General features: G+C 44.2%; 1 protein-coding gene across 6 annotated transcripts in view; it reads left to right on the top strand.

Annotated features, from left to right (window-relative positions):
• The window catches only part of LOC147061651 (myelin transcription factor 1-like), a 69,550-nt gene that overhangs the window by 38,587 nt on the left and 9,847 nt on the right, over positions 1-21,116 (top strand). For all 6 annotated transcript variants that reach the window (XM_085916867.1, XM_085916849.1, XM_085916840.1 and 3 more), the window contains 11 exons: positions 6,182-6,288; positions 10,035-10,089; positions 11,307-11,337; positions 12,281-12,343; positions 13,088-13,449; positions 13,763-14,809; positions 16,507-16,641; positions 17,451-17,541; positions 17,750-17,863; positions 19,455-19,669; positions 20,268-20,455. In XM_085916867.1, coding sequence (XP_085772993.1) covers positions 6,182-6,288; positions 10,035-10,089; positions 11,307-11,337; positions 12,281-12,343; positions 13,088-13,449; positions 13,763-14,809; positions 16,507-16,641; positions 17,451-17,541; positions 17,750-17,863; positions 19,455-19,669; positions 20,268-20,455 — 2,408 coding nt within the window. The remainder of the gene's footprint in view (positions 1-6,181; positions 6,289-10,034; positions 10,090-11,306; positions 11,338-12,280; positions 12,344-13,087; positions 13,450-13,762; positions 14,810-16,506; positions 16,642-17,450; positions 17,542-17,749; positions 17,864-19,454; positions 19,670-20,267; positions 20,456-21,116) is intronic.

Genomic DNA, 21,116 nt, shown 5'->3' with positions numbered 1-21,116 from the left:
TGAAACAATGATGTATACTTTGAAATTAATGCTCTATCTGGTCATCAAGCCTATTGTTACACCTAATGAAGGAAAGACAAAAGCCTTTGTTGCCTCCACAATTAACTTGTGTAAGTGATTGCGCTGCTCTGGGAGCTGTCCAAGGTACTGATCCTCACATGCAAAAACTCTTTGGAGCTCTCCACAGGCCTAAGTTGGCGTCTCTTTTATCTCTGTACAGTCCTGACTTAGTCACTTGCTCGCCAGACCTAACTTGGCACATGGCCTCCTCCCTTGTTCTGCTCAGCTGGATCAAGGCCCAGGATATTTCATAACCCCCCCCCCATCATCCCCACCCGACTTGTTTATTCGATTGTCGCCCCTGTTGTGTGAGTCCCCTCTCCTACGCAGGCAGCCACAGTCTGAAATCATACTGATGCGCCGTGCACGCCCGGTGATTGATTTCAGCTCCAATGCATAACAATGGGATTGCACAAAAAGAGCCTGCTGCAAGGAGATAAGAATTTAATAGAATTTCTGAAAGCTGAAGGTTGAGCTTTTTGAATATTCCCTGCGTGCGTGGCGTGGAGACGGCAGATAAAGAATGGCATTTGTGGGGACTATTCTCAAATGGCTTGTAATGAATGGTTGTCATTTCCACTAATGGTTTCAAAACAGCAAAGCAAAGAAAAAAAAAAACCCACAACAACATTTGGGAGTGACTCCAAGTAACACCATTAAGAGGCTCTTTTGCTGCTTGAAGTTGGCATTTTACCTGGTGAAACTATCAACAAATCTGTGACAGCGATCTCATTGTACGATGACCTAAAAACTCATCCTGCGACATGATTATTAGGAGTTAGGAATGTCTTTGCAATACTCGCTTATAAGAACTCCATCACTGCTGAATCCTAGAAGGAAAACAAATATCGCTTGAATGAAATATTGGACCGTACCACTTTCAAGGTTTCAGGGTTTCAAACATGGCCACAGCACTATAGTTAAGTGGTTTGTCTATCTCTGACATGCTTGCTCTGACTAATGTCCTTTATGATGATGAGATGCTTTTTGTCCATTTCAATATGTGCATAAGGTTCAAATGCAATTTACATAGTTTGAAATAGTCCGCTTTATTGATTCAGATGATGCCTGTGAGTGGGGGGAGAAAGTCAGCAAGAGGGGGCGTGTTCAAGTACCAGAGAGTGCGTCGTAAGGGGTGTGTGTGTGTGTGTGTGTGTGTGTGTGTGTGTGTGTGTGTGCGTGCGTGCGTGCGTGTGTGTGTGTGTGTGTTGATGGTGGTGGTGGTGGTGGGGTCCTCAAGCCCTGCCCATGTGATGCTCGAGGTTTTACTACAGCTTCCGTGATGTCATGGCAAAGGGCGGAGGGAGGAGAATGGGGCTGATGGAGGGGAGGAGGGGATACAATGGCTCATGAGGGAAAGGTAAGTCAATATTGGGTTGTTGTTTTTTTTTCTCGCTGACAAAGGCAAATGAAGCCATGTTTTTGCTTACAAACAAGTAACATCCCTCACGCCTCGATCCGGACCCGTGCGCCGGTGCTGCGTGTGACCGAGGCCGCTCTCTTCCTCTCCTCATTACTTACCACATCTGGACCTTTGGAACGGGATACAAAAAAAAAAAAAAATCTTTTTTAAAACTATCACTCGGATTTTATTGTTGTCGCTTCAAGCCAACTTCTACAGCTGTTAAAACACAGAGGAGGAAGCGACGCGATATTATTGATTCCAGGTAACGAACTGCCTTGCTGTTTTTATTTTTATTTTTATTTAAGTATTATTTTATTATACTTTGGCGGACTTAATGAATTCATTAGTCAGCCATTCGCCGATTTTTTTTCTTCCCCCCTCACGCTCAAGAATTCAAACTTTCTCACATTTGAATTGTGCAACGGGAACTATAGCCGTGTTTTAATAACACTATGCGGGACACATCGCAACTATGGCGCATCTTTTTACTTGTACTGTGGATACTTAGGCAGCGTGGTTTGTGTGTCTGTGTGTTACTGTTTAAGTGCGTGCGTGTGTGTGTGTATGTGTGCGTGTGTGTGTGTTTTCACGATAGTACTTGTCCTCCACTGATGCTCTTCTAACGAACGAACGGTGTCCTGCACTTGAGGTCCTCTCTGTCCTCTAGCGTCACCTTTTACATTTTCCACGAATAGTGCATCCGATTACTAGACGCCACAAAAAAAGGGAATATAGTATGTTCCCCATATTTGTATATTAGCCATATTTGTGTCGTTCAAACTGCAAAGTGTGCGATCTGATGTGCGGAGTTTGGTATTAAATGCTTGCGGTTATTACGGTGCGAGAGATGGATGGATGGATGGATGGACGGAACGATGGAGCGTGTTAAAGAGGGAGGGGTTGGCCATTTGATCCTCTGCAGCACAAAAAAAAAAAAAACCCCAGCGATGCTCTTTTCAAATGTCAGCCGTCTTTAATGGTGCGCACATTTGTCCCTCGAAAAAGTCCAGATTACAAAAATAAGCACCTCCGTTGGGGAAGACACACTGCATATTCTGTCGTGATTTTTATTTTCTTTCACGAGTGTTGTCGGATTCTCAGCCCGCGGTGCGGAATGTGGACCTGTGTTTATCTTTTTTTTTCTTCCCCCTTACTCACAATTTTCTCCTCCTTCTCGTTGGTTTGCTTTGCTTACATGGTCGCGTAATATGTGTGTGTGTGCGGAACTCGGTCTGTCAATGCACCTGCGTCCTAAAATGGAGGAAAGAGATGAGGGATGATTATGATGACGATGATGATGATGAAGAGGCGCACTCTACTCCAGCCTATGTATCTTTGTAGTTAGCTATACACACACACACACACACACACGACTGTATTACGAATAAATACTTTTTTATTTATTTTGCTGTTATTTAGTGTGAATGGCTCGGCATTCGTCAAGGTTATAGCAGGGTAGCATGTGAAGGGAACTCACTTTCCTCATGTCATCCAAGTATCTACATTTGAAAACTTTATTCGTTCATTCAAAGCTTGTAGTGTAGTTTTTGCAAGTGTTTTAATGAGCAATCGATTATTTATTTTTTTGTCGACATTTCAGTTGAAAAGGGTCAATGCAGAATTGACTTGATTATTTTCCTGTTGTTTTCTTCTGCTTTCTTTTTGCTTTCAAATGTAGCCTAGTTTTAAAGGATTACAGAATTAGGTTATTGGTGCCTTATGTTGTCACTCGTATGCAACTCGGGGCCAAGCTCACCTCTGTGCTTTTAGTTACCTTAATGGCAAACCTTTCCATTTATTAGCGACTGAATAGCCCGTGGCGAGGAGAGCAGGTGCCGGAGGAGAGAGTGTAATAAACATGTTGGAGGAGCAGCTGGGGCCAAATTGCACCCTCGTCATTCAAAGCCTATCAGAAATCTCAGCTATACAAGCAAAGGTCAGGGTCCTGCAGGCTTTCAATGGAGAGCCGGCATTTCCAATGACAGGCTGGGAAATAATGAATTTCATGGAAGGGAGGGTGGGGGGAAAGCCAAAGGAAATTTGATTAGAAAAAATGCAAAACATACAATCTTGTGACACAAACCTGGGCTGAGTTTTATTTGATAAGCAGCAGCAAGACATCGGTTGTTCCTCAGATGCTGAGGTCGTGGTGGCCCTCAGGGGGAAGCTTCCCCAAAAGCTGCTTCTTTGCTCTCCTCCATCGCTTTGTGTCCCATAACTGCCGGGACCTGCAGGCATCTTTCGGGATACCAGCCTTTTAACTGCTCTCTGTCGACAAAATTTAACCTCCAACTCGCAGTGAGGACCTTAAAAAACACAAACAAAAGTATTCACATGTGACTTTTTTTTCTTTTTTTTTCCTGTGCGATTTTTTTTTTTTAACCTTTCCTCAACTACAACTTTTGATTTGTGATTCCCTCTCTGCTTGGTCGACCTTCTAATCACATTGTATTGTGACTAAATCCTTCTTTACGGGAGCAGGAGTGTACAGCTGGCTTGGCCCAGTATGTACACTTAATACTGTTACAGTCAGACCATTCGGGTATTTAATCTAACTAGATTTAGGGCTCCATTGTCCCAATACACTAAGTATTACCCGAGCATAAACTTTGTGTTGAGGAAATAAATGAAAACAAAATTTGACAATAATAATGCCCAGTTTTGATTGACTTTGATTTTTAATTATTTTTCATTTTTGTGGTTAGGCCTGTTTCTAATATTTTGCCTCCTCATGACCTAAAACAAACTAGAATACTCAAATCAATACTGCATTATTATCATAATAAAGAATATTTGATTTGGATTTCATTAGATTATGTCGTTGCACCAGATTAATTCTTGTGAGTGGATATATTTGTAAAAGGGGAATGAAAAGAATGACCAGCTTTAAGATAAAGCATTTTTTCTGTATAGGATTAGATTTGTTTCAATCCATTCATTCACTGTGCATCGAAGCGTCCCTCACGTCCTCCCTCCCACATCCTTCTGATTAAACAAGACAACCCCAGCGAACGACTAATTGTCTCATGCACCTCCAACTTTTACTGTGAAATAACGAGCTGTGAGTCTTTAAGGCGCAAAGAAGCAGGATAGCATCAAAGAAGGTGTGTGTGTTTTAAATATATATCTAGACGTATGTATATACATCTCAGATGAAAGTATAGAAAAGCCAATTTATCTGTCTTTTTAGGATGAAATGAGGAATTTGATCGAGCGAGATCAAGAGCTTAGCAGGAGAAGGAACATTTGCTCAGCACTCAACTCGGAGAAGCGCAACTTCCACCTGAGGCAAAAAAAAATAAAGTGCCCTAAAATGCTGTTATACGCTTCGCTTTTGGGAAGCACTCTCAGCTCCTCGGCCTCCCATTTAACAATACGGGACAGATGCTCATTTCACTTTACTTTAAAAGAAGTGCAAAAGGGGGGGGGGGGTGATCCTAAGGGAGACTGAAGCGTTTTCATGGATGTTCGTGTGCAGACAGCTGAGACAGAGATGCCAACCAGCAGTATTGCTGTTGTCATCACTTTTGTGTTGAGGGGAGGGGGTGGGAGGGTTAGTTGATAAACAAGCATTTTGTGGAGTGCTGGCTGGGCGTTGGTGAGTTTTGCGTGTAATAGACAAAGTCTGATGAGAGCGCAGGAGGGAGGGAGGGAGGGGCGGGGTCAGGACCTCTCAGTTCTTCTCATCTTTGTTTTTGGTTTGCACTTTCTGTGGACTACGGCTTCATGTACAGGTCAATAAGTGACAGTAACACGGTCAAAAAAATGAAGTCGGGTGTCGTAACAATTTCAAGGCAACCAACTTTTTAAGTTAGGCAGTTCAGTTAAATATTTGAAATTTTGCTTTTCTGCATTTTACAGCAAAGAAATAGCTTACTGGCTTTGTTGTTGCCGTAAATATAAGTTGTTTATTTTTAAAGATTGTTCGAACTTAAATCACTTTTTTAGCCCCCTAAAAATATTTATTTATTTGTTTGAATAGGGACAATGGACATGAATGAACGTCAATATAAAAACAAAAGTAAATAAGATGGATTTTAGCTACAAAGCTAGTTTTCATCTGTAGTCCCCTGGCAGGCCATTAAAAAGAAAAAAATAATTTCATGTATATGACTGACCCATCAGTTGTGTGTTGTTCCATTTAACACACGTTGGTGGATTAACTGCTCATGCCCAAAGCGATTTGTAGCATACTAGTTGAGAGTGCTTCTTTATTTTTAAATCTGGTTTTACCTTACAAGACATGAGAAGAATCTAGACATGAGAAGAATCTAGTGGTGAATTTCGAAAGGACTTGAAGTTTCTCTTGGTTGATCAGGGCAATGAAGTGAAGAGCTATTACCTAATGAAAAAAGGGGAGGAAAAAAAAGATTTATGGATGACTCATTATTTACTGACCATTCATCTCTTGCACCCCCCTCCCCCTTTCTCTTTTACATGTGCACTGAAAAGCTGCATCAAAATGCACAAATTTGATTGATTCTAATAGTAGACTGACAGAGACCCCAGCTGGGGCACTTAGTGTGTGTGTGTGTGTGTGTGTGTGTGTGTGTGTGTGTGTGTGTGTGTGTGTGTTGTTCCTCGGACATAAAGCAAGCTTGAGTAGCATCAGCCCACCCCCTTAAGCTTGTACAACGACACCCCACTAGTATGGATCATGGCAAATATCTTGTTGTTCCATCTCAACCTCCTTCTTTCCTCTCGTCCTCACTCTAGAAAATGAGTTTCGTGGCGAGCTGGTGAACCAGCGGTGGACGCGAGGCGAGGGGACCAGCAGCCGCTGTCAGGCCTCCCTGAGACTGCAGAGCCGTCGACCAATCATGGTGAGTGACAAGGCCCTGCAGCATCCACCCCCCGCCCACAACTCCCCCCCCCCCCTCGACACACACTACACCCACCACCACTCAGAGTTGCCCGCACACTCCACCAACCACTTCATTCTGCTTCCTGGGCATTTCCTAACTCAGCGGGGATATCAAAAAAGGAGAGGTTGTGTGTGTGTGTGTGTGTGTGTGTGTGTGTGTGTGTGTGTGTGTGTGTGTGTGTGTAAGGGGGGGGGGGGGGGGTCAGATGATGGCAGGTGGAAAACATAATCAAACAGCACATCAAAATATCCCGCTCGGTCCCGCCCCCGCCCATGCTCAGCTCTCGCGATTCAGCTTAGCTCAGTTTAGTTAAGCTCAGCGCTTTGCCTCTGCTGAGTTAACTTCTAGCTACAGCGTTTTTTTTTTTTATCATTATACTGAAACACAATAAAAAAAAAAGAACTCAAAAGGATGGCCTTGAGCTCCTCATACTTGATATCAGCAGAAACGAAAATTCCCTCCATAGCTCCCGACCTAACTTGACTGTGCTCCCAACTTGTGATGGTTTTGAGGTTATTTCATCATGCAGAAAACAGCTGCTCTCTTTTTATTTTCTCACTCGGTGCATCACAACGAAGGGCAGGGCGACACACAACAAAGAGATGGAGGGGCTGAGGGGGGAGAATGAAAGAGAGATGAGTGGGGGGTAGTAAGGATAGGGAGGAGGAGGCAAAGGGGGGGGTTAGGCCTTTTCCCCCATGGGCCCAGTAAAAGTAGTTTCACCCCCCCCTGCCCCCAATGGCTTAGGTTCACCTAAGAAGATGACGTTTATTGATTTGGTTTGATTTCTGCTGCTTGGGGGGGGCTCAGGAGAAAAGGAGAGAGTTACAACTCGCTACTCTTATCATCCCTTCTGCATGGCGCCTGTCACAGAACCGTCTTATCAGAACTAAAGTCAAGAAGGTGTAGTTAAATCTTGAAACCCCAATCAGATTTATCAACAACAACAAAAAATCACCAAGCTCCAAATTGAAAATATATTTTTTTGCTTCTACCAACTTAATGTCTCACATAAACGGATGAACACAAACGTGTTGAATTAGTTTTCGGTACGACACATTCCCCGCCCCTCTTTGTAATTACGGAAATATAAACCATATTCATTTTTGCATTTCATTTCACTTTCCATGATTAGAATGTGAGAAATCACTTAGTGTCTCATAATTATGCATATGTGGCTCATTAGGAGACCCCACTTAGGTTAGTAATATGGCTCCTTGGCTAATTAAAGGTTGGTCTTAGTGGAGGTCTGCTCTACTATGACAAGCAAGACGTGCTCAGCCCTCCTCCTGCCGCTCTCCTGCTTTGTCCCGTGTGAATTACGACAGTGCAAAACCATAAAGGGGGCTTACCGTGTACCAATTCAACATGGAAGCCGCCCGCCGTGGTCAGCCCGGCCGCGAGAAGTGTGAAGCACCTCTCTAACTGGCAGCTGATGCCCGCAAGTCATTTTGGGTGATGTCAGTCTCCAGTCATCAGTTGTCGTAACTCCTTGCATCCCCCCCCCTCCCCCCGGCCCTCTCTTGTAAACCTAAAAATGAATGAAAGCGTCATTAATTTGAGCCAAGAGACGAAGGGGTGACCTTCTCTCTGAAGTCATTGCCCTCAGCGAGACATTTACATAGAGCTGTCACAGTGTCGAGCAAAGCCTTCGCTACGCCAAAAGCATCACACGCACACAAAAAAAAAAGTAATTGAGAATGTACAACACAGCCTGGAGGGATAAGCTGTGAATTCCACCTTGTACTTTTATTCTTCATCCTCCGCCACCATTCCACATTACATTTCACAGTTGTTGAAGTCAGTACAGTTCATGCTGCGAGTCCCACATATTTTACGTTTGGACTCAAATCTTTTCTCCTTCTTCCCCTCCTACTCTCTTTTTATGCATGAGATTTGGATAATTCGGCGCACATAGTCTGAGTGGTCGCGCTTTAGAGACAACAAGGTAAAAAGAAAGGACAAGTTTGAACATGCATTAGAAGCAGCCCCTTTAAAAGAGATTATGAAAATCAGGTGAAGGGCCGCCTTGTTGCATTTAGATCCACTCACTGTGACTTTGTGCACATACAAATTTAATGAGTTGGAATTGAAAAAAGGGACAGGAAGAAGAGAAGAACTCGGATGCGCTTACCAATTTAAATGTGCGTAGCTATGGTTACGCAAACATGAAAGCGCTTTGCGCCCTTTCCTGATGACTGATCAGTATGAGCAGGAGAAAAGTGGGTGGGGTGGGGTGGGGGGGGGGGGGGGGTTGGAAAAATAGATGACAATTTTTTTCGATTTACTTACACACGTGCTATTGAAAAGCACGCATGTTCAGACAAAGACCTTCTGATACACTCGTTTAATCAAATCAATAGCATTGTTTACATCTATACCCGTCCACCTACTTTGCTCCGGTCCATATACTGTTCAATTCATCTGCTTTTAAACTCCATTACCAGGACCGACAAATTGATTGGGTGCATATACCGACCTCGCCCATTTGTGCGAGGCAGCACATGCACAATCGCACATTCATGGAGACACTCCATGATGCACTCTTATCATCCACTCAGCTCAGCTCCCTCGTTGCAAGTGGGCTACAAAAAGAGGCGGCTACTTTCTCCAGGCTGGGTACAAAGCTGCGGCTTGTTGCACAACTTCAGCACTGACAGCACCTGATCGGTGGCGGGCCGCACACAGGAAGGGAGGGACTTTTTTTTTTTTTCTGTCTGCACCTGTACCTCCGGCCTGACTCATGAATGGAGCGGGGGCGACGGGGGGCCCTTATGGACAACAACAGCAAGCTTCATCTTCTTCTCATCCCTCTTTCTCGCCTTCTTTTCATAAGTTGTCTATGAGCAGGAAAGGGTCTTTGCCAAAAAACAGAGAGGGGAAAAGGGGCAAAACCACGAGGAGAAACAGGGCCTTGTGTTCGAATCCCACTGCGGCGATGCCAGCTTGATGATCGAGCGAACACAAAGCAGTTAAGTGGCCGGGCAAGGAGGGGCTTAGGGTGGGTTGCGCGGGGAGCTTTAGAGGAGCTAGCAAGAAGAAGAGAAAAGGGACGGGGAAAACCTGTGATAAAATAAATTCAAGTAATCAAAGCTAAAAGCTCCATTGTGACTAAAAAGCATCTGATAGCTTTAGAGTGCAGTATTAAGGAGGTGTGGACCTTTGTCAATGTGTGTGTTGTGTGTGTGCGTGTGCATGTGTGTGTGATGGAGCCGGGTTAGCACCTGCTCTTTTGTGGCTTAAAAGCCGAGCTAGGACTAAGCAATGCTCAGTGTGTCCTACCCACTTGCACACACGCACACACACAATTTTGCTTCATAGAAGTGCAGTTTTTTCAAGGCCGTGTGATTTTTGCCTCATTTATTGACATTTAAAGTTATGATTGCGTCCTCTCACTAATGTGCAGCCAGCCAGGCTATATTTTCTCCTATGTAATTCATACACAATCTCGTTCACCAATTGGAAATTACAGGTGGTCATAAAGAAGGGTGTGGAAAGGGAGGGATTTTTTAAATTAGCCAGCGCACTCACTCCAAAAACCCACACTTGTCTCTCTACTCATACATCCGCAGGCCCCCCCATAAGCCCCCCCCCCCAGTTCCCCTCTATGATTTACCAAAATGATTACTTCTGTCATTATTTCTGCTATATTTATTGAGAAATAATTTATTCTTGTCCTCTCGCATCCTCCCTCTCTCTCTCAGATGAGTGTAGAAAGTGATGACAAGCGAACTCGCACTCGGTCCAAGGGAATCAGAGGTGAGCATCATTTCTCTTGTTGTTTTTAACAGTGTAAAATTTACAGATATGGGTCATAAGTGTAATAATTTGCATGAAGGAAAAAACATAAAATACACTATTTTCCATGCGAGCACAAGTCTAGCACCATCACATTGTTGGAGTTTTCTTTCTTTTGGTATTTTCATAGATGGTAGAAAGGGGTGTTTGCGCCGTTGTGGGAGTGAACACTGCCCACTTAATTCCGCGCAGGAGAGGTGCTGCTAGCAAACCTCCACTTGCAGATGCCCGGGACCATCACATCCACCACACATACCGTATCAGCAGAGCGCAGATTTGTTTTTAGTTCGAACAGACCAAATAAAGAAGTCTTTATCTGGGTTGCGCTATTGTTCCGTATCGAATGCACTTAATTGCATTTTTGCCGAGAGTAACGAGAAAGGTTTACTGCTTTTAGATGTTTACAAGCACCGTGGCTGAGCTGCAGTTGAGATTCATCGCTACTGAATGATGAAAGAAGGAGAAACTGAGAGGCTTCATACACACACACAGGCGCGCACACACACACACACACACACACACACACACACACACACACACACACACACACACACACACACACACACGTATACATGCAGACACACGTCACACTTAGTGTGTCTCTGTGTAAATTGATATATACAGTATGTGGGGTATTTTTGACATGTGATTAATGCATGAGATATTGGAGCCCTGGCTCAAATCTCCAGGGTTGTATTGTTTTCTTATTCGCTCCAAATGAAAATAGAATATTTCTCCAAACTCATTCTGTTGCTAAACTCCCAATCGATGGTGACGGTCATGTGTGCTGATAGGGAGCACTTTTTGATTTGTCTTTTCAGTGCAATTACTTAAAGGTGACCCTGAAAACATTTTTTTTTGGAAATTGTTATTGTTATTCTGCTCTGAATTTAACTTCCACCAAAATTGCAAGACTCCATTTGTGTATCGCTAATGTCCGTTTGTACTGTTTGCTGATGTTTGCATAGGAGTTTGTTTGTACTGTTTGTTTTGATGCTCACCTATGTCAGACACAGTATGTGAGCAAAGTGAAGAGTGTGTAGGTGCTTCCATCAGAAGTGTGGAAGCCTCGTGGGATTCATGTGCATTTGTTATTTATTGATCTGAATTTCTTTTAGCTGCACTGATTTTGGAACACTAGCTCATGATTGTCGTCCCCCCCCCCCCTATTCTTTCAGTTCCTATTGAGCATGCAGGACAAGAGCTGAGGTAAGACAACATCTTCATATTCATTTTTCCCAAAGTTGTTTTATGTGTATAGAGACTAACTGCTTCTTTGGTGAAGGGAAGCTCCAAATTAGTACAGTTTTATTTTTTTTCGTACTTGTCTTCTCAGTGCCTCAAACTGGCTATTAGTTTTCAACACTTTTGCTATTTCCTATTATGAACAAATATTAAATCCAATGTCTCAACAAAAACAGACGAATATATATATATAATATATATAATATATATATGTGAGGAGCTCGGACATTGCTCCTCTAGTGGCCCACCACTCATACCTGTCCATACATGTCCTTCCACCTCTTCTTTCCATCTACATATCTTGTTCACCCCAAACGTTGCTCTGTGCTCGGAATGCCAACAAGAAAGAAAGCACTCGGGCCTCATTATAAATGCAAAGGCTGTTTTATTTATTTTTTTTATACGTGTGAAATTAATAATAAGGATAACTGGAGTAATAAAGGGGAATAGGTGTGATACATTAATGAGAATTGAAATGAGGCATCCTGAGGGGTCATAGCAACCTGAATCCGAGGTTGGAGGGGGGGGGGGGGGGGGGGGTAGCGATAGGAGGGTGGTTGCGTGATGATAGTGATGATGGGGAGCGCAGAGCAAGGGAAATTACAGCAGGTCTTGGATGATCATTATCGCTCCTGGTAACAGGATATAGGCCAGGCTTGATGTACGACACACAATATTATGTTCTCCCTGCTTGATGCCACCTGCATTCATGCATCATGTGGATACATATCAGCGACCAATCGTGTCTTTGTGCATGTGCTTCTCTTTGGCGTATGTGTTTTGCATGTCTTTGTTTTGTTTTGTTTTTTTAAAAAAAAGGGAAGTTTGCTTTCATTCTTTTTTTTTTGCTTGATGACTACAATGCACCATGTTTTAAACATATTTGCCCTCCATCCATCCCATCCAGCTGCCCCACCCCTGGATGCAATGGCTCGGGCCATATCAGTGGGAGATACTCACGACACAGAAGGTAGGGCAGATAACAGAAACTCTGTCTGTCCTTCTTTGTCTGTTTGTCTGTACTGTATCATCGCTGATCCATCCCATTTTGCTTTCTCTGGAGTTTTTTTTTTTCTTATTTAAGATGACATCACCGATGTGCGAGATAGAAATAAGAGCATCTCTAGAATCAGGACACAAAATTCATTCAGAAAAAAAAAAAAAAGGTAAAAATCTGTTGACCGGTGTAATTTGAGTACGACCCCTAGCTTCTGAAGCAGCTTATATGGAATAAATTAGAGTGTAAAAAGTCTCCAGCAGGTGTGAAAGAGATTTCTTCAGGTTCCATCCAGCTGCGATCCTCTTCATGTGTGACGCTCAGTCTCACGAGAGCCGCAGAGAGCCGGCAGCTCACTGGCTTGTGACTCCTCTTTATTGTGTCGCCGACATTAGCTATCTGTTTACATGTGTAGTCATTCAGCAGGCAATTTCAAATGCACTTTGTTTATAGATCCTCCTTCAATCTCACCCGTTGTCTCCCAGGTGAGAATAAGGGGGGTGGGGTTTATTGGATTTCACCCTCCGTTGCCTCCCCCGCTGCTCTCTCCATACAAGTTGTTCATTAAACATTTCAGTCAATTGGCTGAGATTGGTTGCCATATGTATCTGATAGCCAGTGAGCATGGCGCCCTCCTCAGGCTTCCTTCGTGTCCATTCTCCAGCACATCTTCATACGCAAATTGTCTTCTCGCTTTGCTTTTATTTCTCCGGTCAGCATTCTGGGATGCCCCATAGCCAGAAAGCGGCGGGTTGAGGAGACCGAGGCAGAGCAGGAGCAGGAACAGGAAGCGGAGCGGCCGGCATCCAAGAGGAAGTCCCACCCCCTGAAACTGGCCCTGGACGAGGGCTTCAGCGCAGAAAGTGATGCCAGCAGTGAAGCTGAAGGAGATAGCGAGAGGGATGGCGACAACAGAAGCGAGAGCAAGGAGGATGAGGGCGACACGGATGACGCCGCAGAGGAAAAGAAGATTGGGGAAGACCTAACGCACGGACAGACCAACGGACAGGGTATGGAGACACCGAGTCAACAACAGGAGGAAGAGGAGCGGGAAGACGCGGCAAATCAAATGGACTTAGGTTAGTTTACGCTTACATTTACACTTTTGTCAAAATCATGCTCTAACCAGCGTTACCCCGCTTCTACTCTGAGCTCCCATGCAACCCTGATGATGATTAAAAAAAAAAAAGAACTGAAATGGTTATAATATTTGTCACGTCGTACATTCCCAATCACCTTTTCAAGCATCGCTATGCCCTTTTCCGAAGTATCCCCCCCCCCACACCTTAGTCCTCTGTAAAAGCTTCCATTCACCAGTAGTGGCACATTGACAGCATTTATTCTTATCGTATTAAATGAAACTATATTTCACATGCACGTTTGTTTTCACAGAAGAAGAGTGTGTCATCATTGAGCCTCCTATAACACCTGAGTGTCAATCTCCTTCTCCCATTGCTGAAGAAGTGGCCAACTCTCTCCTGCACCTTGGGCGAGTCCCTGCTACGGGTAACGACAGCGATGCTCCAACTGAGGCCGCCCAGCAGCCTGTTGCTATGGAGACTGAGGAGAATATCACAGTAGCGGTTGAAAAAGTCAACGAGGAGCAGAATGGGGAAACGGCTGAGGCAGAGGAAGACGTAGTAGACAGAGGTCAAGGCATGCAAGAGGAGACGGAAGGAGCTGAGGAGGAATCGGTGGATGACCGAGGCCAGCGTGGAACTCTCGCCAAGGAGGTCCACCGTCAATCGGCAGTAGATGCAGAGGATGAGACAGCAGAGACAGCACAACAGAAGAAGAACACACCAGAAGAGGAGGAGAAAGATGAGGAGGTGAACCCTAATGTGCCAACTGCTGTCCGCACCATCACCAGCACCACAGCAGCTCAGGGACCACATATCAAGACTGAAGACCACAGGGTTAGTCCTCTGGAGGACTACAACACACATGAAAACTACAGTGTGACGAGGAGCAGTCCGCTCGACAACTATGACTCCCACAAAATACTTGATAACTACAAGGCCTGCCTTCCTCTAAGCTACATCTCCCACATGGCCAGTCCGCTTGAGAACTACTCGCCAAATCCCAGAGGTGAAAACTTTCAAATCCACAAAGTCTCGCCCTCTGTCTCGCCCGACATTATCGAGGTGCATTCCGACAAGTCGGATGAGAAAGACTTTGATGACGTGGACGGTGACGATGAACACGACGACGACGACAGCCTCTCCCAGCGCTCCACCGTCACAGATGAGTCTGAGATGTTTGACATGACCCGAGGGAACCTGGGCCTCCTCGAGCAGGCCATCGCCCTCAAAGCAGAGCAGGTGAAGCCGGCTGGGCCCAGGGAGCTGCTGGGTGTGGCCGATATACAGCACCACAGATACTTCACCATGGAAGATCGGCCCAAGCACCTTGAGGTCATCCGAAAGAGCTACTTCAAAGGTAGGACAGAGTGCACAAAACAAACGGACTGATCTTTTTTTCATATTTGCATGAATGCATTGTGAACAGACAGCCTACAGTTGTTGTTTTTATTGTGTATCGAGTAATACAAAGTAATATACAGTTACCTTTGATCGGAACTGCGGCGGCTGTTAGCATTGCTAATTTACCTGCTAACTGGGTTTTCGTTTCCTTGCTCTTTTTTTATTTTTTTAAAAACTGAGAGGGAAGGCTGCGCCGCGGTGGGCGTGGGAGTCACAACCGACAAGCAGATACTTTCATTTGCTTAAAAAGTGACACTAGTCATGCATTGGCGTCCACACATGGCGGAAGCGCATTTGTGTCGTGATGTGGATCATTGGAGACCGCCCCCCCCTCCCCACACTTTTAAATGTTTTCTGTATGGTAGTTGTAAAGTTGAAGTTACTGTAGCATCTTGTCATTTTTACAAATGGATCATAACGGTATATTGTGCTTTATCTACACCATACATCGAGTCAAGCCTCATATTTTGTGTATAAACTAGTGTTTTGACACAACAGTGCGTCATCCAATGGAAAGGTCCCGTCTCAAATAAATCTCATTGTGTTGTATTAGCCTCACCCTAGCGAGCGCTACGCTAACCAGTGCCTAGCTGGGCTTTATTGACTGACCGCTTGCCACGGTTAAATTTAATCCTCATTCGTCAGCCATATATTCCCAGACATAACACGTAAGTCACACTGAGACATGAGTGCCTGTAAAACATTATGTGACAATACACATGCGATATGCTAGGACTTGTTTTTGCACGTCAAAGTACCTTCTGAGATTTTGGCTGACTTGATCCTGAGCTTTTACAGTACACATGATCACAAGATTTGCGATACCATACCACCAAGCTTGGCTATGTCAGAACCATTCTTTGACTCGACAAAATCCTCAAGAACGCCATTAGCATTGTGTTACGTCCCCACTGAACTCAACGCTGTGTGATGAATGCCAAAGCCTGCTTGGGCTCGATAACCTCGCTCTGCTGCAATGAGAAACGAAGACATGAGCAGGGTTAGGTGGCACGTGAGACAGAAAGTCAAGGCTAGGCCCAAGAACAGGTAGCTTGTCTGCGCCTCGTGTATCTCAGTTGGCACGCTGCCCTCTCGTCATGCTCAGCAGTAGTGTTATTACATGCCTGCTAGCGTTGCCCTCTCCTTGGCCTCCCCCCACCCTCCTGTGGTGACGTTCTTGTACTGCTCAACCTTAATTAGGGGATGCTTGTCTCATTAACATTCAATTTGAAGGCCAGTAGAGCATCACACCACTTTTTTTTCTGTGTGACGCTTACTTCCAATCGCAAGGAAAGTCAATTCTTAGTTGTCAATTGCGTGTGGCATGTTGCCGAGAGACTGATTAGTGATGCCGAAAAAAGGCATAACGTCAACCGCCCAAAAATCTAAACATGCTTACTTCATTTGACATTGTCATGAAGGTTTTAAAGGCAATAAAGTGTCCACAAGATAAGCTGAAGAAAAGATGCAGATGGGGCTTTTGCACAGTCAAAACAAAAAATACAGTAGTGTATGTCTGGATTTCACGCTCAGCCAAGCAGACTGTCTGATGGCATTAACCACTTGCTTTTGTCCTCATTTTTCATTCCATCTTCCTTTTTGTTGCTCCGCCCTCTTTTCTCCATCTAACCTCCGCATCATCCGTCTATCTAGAGAGTATTCGGCCAGAGAAGAGGGAGATCAAGTGTCCCACCCCGGGGTGTGACGGCACGGGTCATGTGACTGGCCTTTACCCCCACCACCGTAGCCTGTCAGGCTGCCCTCACAAGGACAGGATCCCCCCTGAAAGTGAGTTTTTCCTCCGAGATCAAATCAAACGTACAAAGAGGGAATGCTGGGTAGCTGTTTAGTGTGATTGGAGGAATACGCAGTGCTGCAGATATGTCACTGGGGGTGATTTGTGATGGGATACTCTTCTGATAATATTAATGAACCACGTGCAGGCATGTAGGCCTAGCCCGCTAGCTACCCCATAAGTAACCAGCAGTCGGGATGATTTTGAAAAGCTCTCACGTTTGTTATTTAGAAGGAATTAAATTCTGAAGCTAATATGATCCAAATAGTTGCCATCTGTTCCTCGAGTCGTTTTTAAACCGGCCTCTAGTGGCCCCTTTTTGTCATTTGCGTAGATGGCCAATCAAAACTTTGCAATGGCGGCCAATTGAGCTACAGTAAATTGTGATAATCTAACCAGTTAGCTTCTCTCAAATCAATCGCCAGTGTCTCTCTCCTTGCATTAAACATGGAATTGTGCGAAATAATACAAAATATAATAAATGTAACTGTAATCTGATTAAGTTTTTTCTATAACTAATGGAATAGAGGAAACAAAAATTGTACCCTGATTATGTAACGCCCATACATGTATTCTACCACTCTTTTAGATAGTGTTAAAAAAAAAAAATCAGCTCTCCCCTCCGTGCTGTTGTGTGTTAAAATATTGCAATACTATTTAAAACTAAAATAAGATGAAACAACCACCAAATAGTGTTGGAATCATCCTTCCTCATGAAGTCTCTTGAGTAATATGTCTAGTTGCAGAGACTTGTTTTAAAAAGGCTACATCTATACGTGTCATTGTGAATATGTCTCTTCAGTTCTGGCCATGCATGAGAATGTGCTGAAGTGTCCGACTCCTGGCTGCACCGGTCAAGGCCATGTTAACAGCAATCGTAACACACACCGCAGGTAAGCATAGATAACGGCACTGCATATATGCTTACATCGCTTTTTTTTTTGTTTGTTTGACGTAAACAGAGTTTTCTTCCTTTTTGTGATTTGCAAGCTCATATATTTAGGACAGCAGTTATGTCAGTCCGCATCAGTGTGATGCTGATTTACGTGGTCAGCATTCTCTCGCTAAATACGAATCTTTCTCCTCCTCCAACCTCTCAAGTCTTTCGGGATGTCCCATCGCAGCGGCGGAGAAGCTGTCCAAGAGCCAAGACAAGCAGCTTTCTCAGCCTGGCTGCGAGCTCCTCAAAGGAAGTCCCAATGACAGAGTGCTCAGGTGTGTGGGCCAATGATGTCACAACACATCATTAAATCGATCACACTAATTGATCATTATTTGTAAAATTGACTGCAGATGTGCTGCTATGGACTTGGCTTTATTTCATTATTTCAATACAAAGCAGTAATGCATTTTTTATATGCATATTTTTGCTGGAGGTAACATTAATTATAGGCAATCACAAGTTTATATGTAAATTAGTAGAGCAGAGCCTAGCTAGCTAATTAATTTGTAATAATATTCCATGTAAGAGCTTATATCAAAACTTTTACTTTTTACTCCCCTTTAATTCCATGGTTTTTAATCCTCATCGTGGCAATTGTTTCCAATAATTTGCCTCTCTCTTGTCTGTTACACAACAAACAAACACGGCGATGAACACATTGTTAAAATACATCCCTGAGTGTTTTCATCAAAACTCTCCGTTCATCTCGTGGCAATGGTGACGTCGGTTGCCGGGATCCTCGAGAGTTAAGGACCTGGCTTGTGGATAGATGGATTCCAGAATCTCTTCAAGCATCCACTCTGGTGGTCCGATCATTAGCGCCACTATGTTAACACGGACGTCTCTTTCTTAGCGTTAATCTCCCCAGCTGGCCAGGCGCCCTCATTATGGCCAAAAGAATGATGATTAGCCCAAATGAGACATCTGTATTATGCTAAGTCCGTGCTTTTCCTCATTGGTATTTTAATTAATAATGCATTGAAGATGCTAATTATTCAAGCTATAGGGGCATTGTTGGGGGTCACATTAAAGTCGAGTCTTCCCTTAGCGAGAAGACAGCTGAGAGGTGTGCCTTGCATGGAACTGAAGCACTCAACATTCAATCCACGTTCACGTGGATTGAATGTTAATGTATATTTAAGCAAGAAAAGAAAAAAAAAAAGATCAAACCCCCTGTGATAAATACTTTGAGAAAAATGGTCTTGTTAGGCCGTGTCTTTATTTGCATTCTGTATGAGGACTTGTCTGACAGCATCATGACTTCAGGCTACATCCGGTAGCTTATTATTAATTGGCGTGTGATGGCAGACCACTAGCTTATTAATTGGCATGTGATGGCAGACCACATGGGATATTGAATGAAGAGGAGGAGGAACAGGGGAGGGATTCAGAGATAAAGAGGGGGATGGAGGAAAAGACAGCAAAAAAAAAAGAGGAAGGTGACCCCACCCCAATGCTGCCTCCCACTGTGTTTTGCCACTCCCCCCTTCTGTTTTCCCACCTCTTTCCCCCCCCTTCTGCCTCGTTGGGTTCTATCGGTGGATTTACGCCAACAGGTCCGACAAAAGCGCTGGCTCTTTAGGAAAACGAGAGGGCTTAAAGCTCATAAATTCCGTGCTGTACGACATGCAAATGTGCCCTCCGCTGATAAGAGCGCTTTTAATCCAGCAGCACTCCCACTAAGTACACTGTTGCTCCTATCTTGCCTCTCTCACCGTCTCGCTGCACCTCCCTCTCTTATTCTCTCATTTGTTTTTGTTTTGGTGTGTGTGTGTGTGTGTGTGCCAACGGTGCGATCTTCTACTCCACTTCCTCCTCCCGTTAGTGTTTTACCCTGACACTCGCTCCTTGTCGTCCTCCCAGGCCCATGTGCTTCGTAAAGCAACTGGAGATGCCCCAGTATGGTAGCTACAGGCCCAACATGGCGCCAAGCACACCCCGCGCCAACCTGGCCAAGGAGCTGGAGAAGTACTCTAAGGTGTCCTTTGATTATGCAAGCTTTGATGCTCAAGTATTCGGGAAGCGTACGCTTGCGCCAAAGATGCCCACCAGCGAAACCTCACCCAAAGCCTTCAAAAGTAAGACGCTTGGCCTGATACAAAAGCTGTATTTTTAGTTTTTAACACTTACCATGGACACACTGGGGGAATGGGCGGGGCATAGAAACCACAATCCATTACCTCAATTTTCATCACTTCAAGTGACAAAAATTGAGGTAAAAAAAGAGCCTTCGCTTTTCATCGGGATGGGCATGGAGCGCGCTTTAAGTCACACTGTAAGAAATTAGTTGTTTGCCCAAAGTAAAAGCTAAAAGGAAATAACATACATATTAACTGAGGGACTTAGTTTAGTTAGTCACTATACTAAGATTGATTGACAACCCAAATACGTATGTTCTTTACAATGTCAATTTCATGTCACATAATTATTTCTATTCATGTGAATGTTCTTGTTTATTTATACTCAAGTTCATACACATTTAAAAAAAAACGTTTTGGTGGGTGATTGGCATTTTAGATGAACAACAGTTTCATCAATGTTGATTTCAAATAAGAATTCTACAGGGACTTTATAATGTCATATATTTATAAACTTGGCCCTCCCCCAAATCCCATCCATGCCCCCGATTGTTCGGATTATTCATAACACACTTTGAAACCTCCTTTTTTCTTGCAGGTAAGCCCTCATTCCCCAAATCGACATCGCCCAGCCTCAGCCTCCACGCTTACGGCAAACCGTCCTCCTTGGCCTACGACTACTCGCATGATGCCGAAGCCGCCCACATGGCTGCCACCGCCATCCTCAACCTGTCCACACGTTGCTGGGAGAAACCTGAGAACCTTAGCACCAAACCTCAAAACAAGGTATGTCACTCGCATTTGAATCTTGTTGCGACCTACTTGTCAAAAATCCATTATTTACAAGGTATGTCATCATTGTTAAGATCACTCCTTTCATCTCTCCTCAAATCTCAGCAATTACTGGCGCATTGTAGCACGAGACACAGCAGGGCACAACGCTCTCCTTTCTCTTCTTCACGTTTGTGTCGTCCCACCAGTTGCGTATCATCGAATCGGGCGCTGACTCACAGCAACAGCGGAGGTTGAGATGCACTTGCATCACCTATCCCGTTCCCTTTCATCCTTACATCCCACACGCTTCTCATGTGGCTGTTGAGTTTGGCTCACGGCCAGTTTGCCGGATTACTTTTATACCACCAGGTAGCCATTTTTTGGGGGGGGGGAGTGAAGAATCTGAAGCACAGATCTCTCAACTCCATCCATTCTTACTTTCATTTTATTTTTAGTCCTCTCTTCTGTGCTACAGTTTTCTCCTGCACTCGGTCGATATCCCGTGATACTGTTTACCTTCTCTCAGCACATAGAAGGTGTAATTGGAATGCCACTTTGGCCTATATTGTGACTCCTAAAGCAGTTTTCTTTCACACTGGGAACATGTGATTGATTCATCATTTTTCCATTCCATGTCTTGGTTATGGGAAGATGTCTTGGACATATATATATA

This window comes from Syngnathus leptorhynchus, chromosome 1 (genome assembly GCF_054491065.1).
Source record: "Syngnathus leptorhynchus isolate UIUO chromosome 1, UIUO_Slep, whole genome shotgun sequence".
NCBI lineage: Eukaryota > Metazoa > Chordata > Actinopteri > Syngnathiformes > Syngnathidae > Syngnathus > Syngnathus leptorhynchus.
Note: the sequence above shows the minus strand (reverse complement) of the source record. Positions and strands in the feature narration are given on the sequence as shown.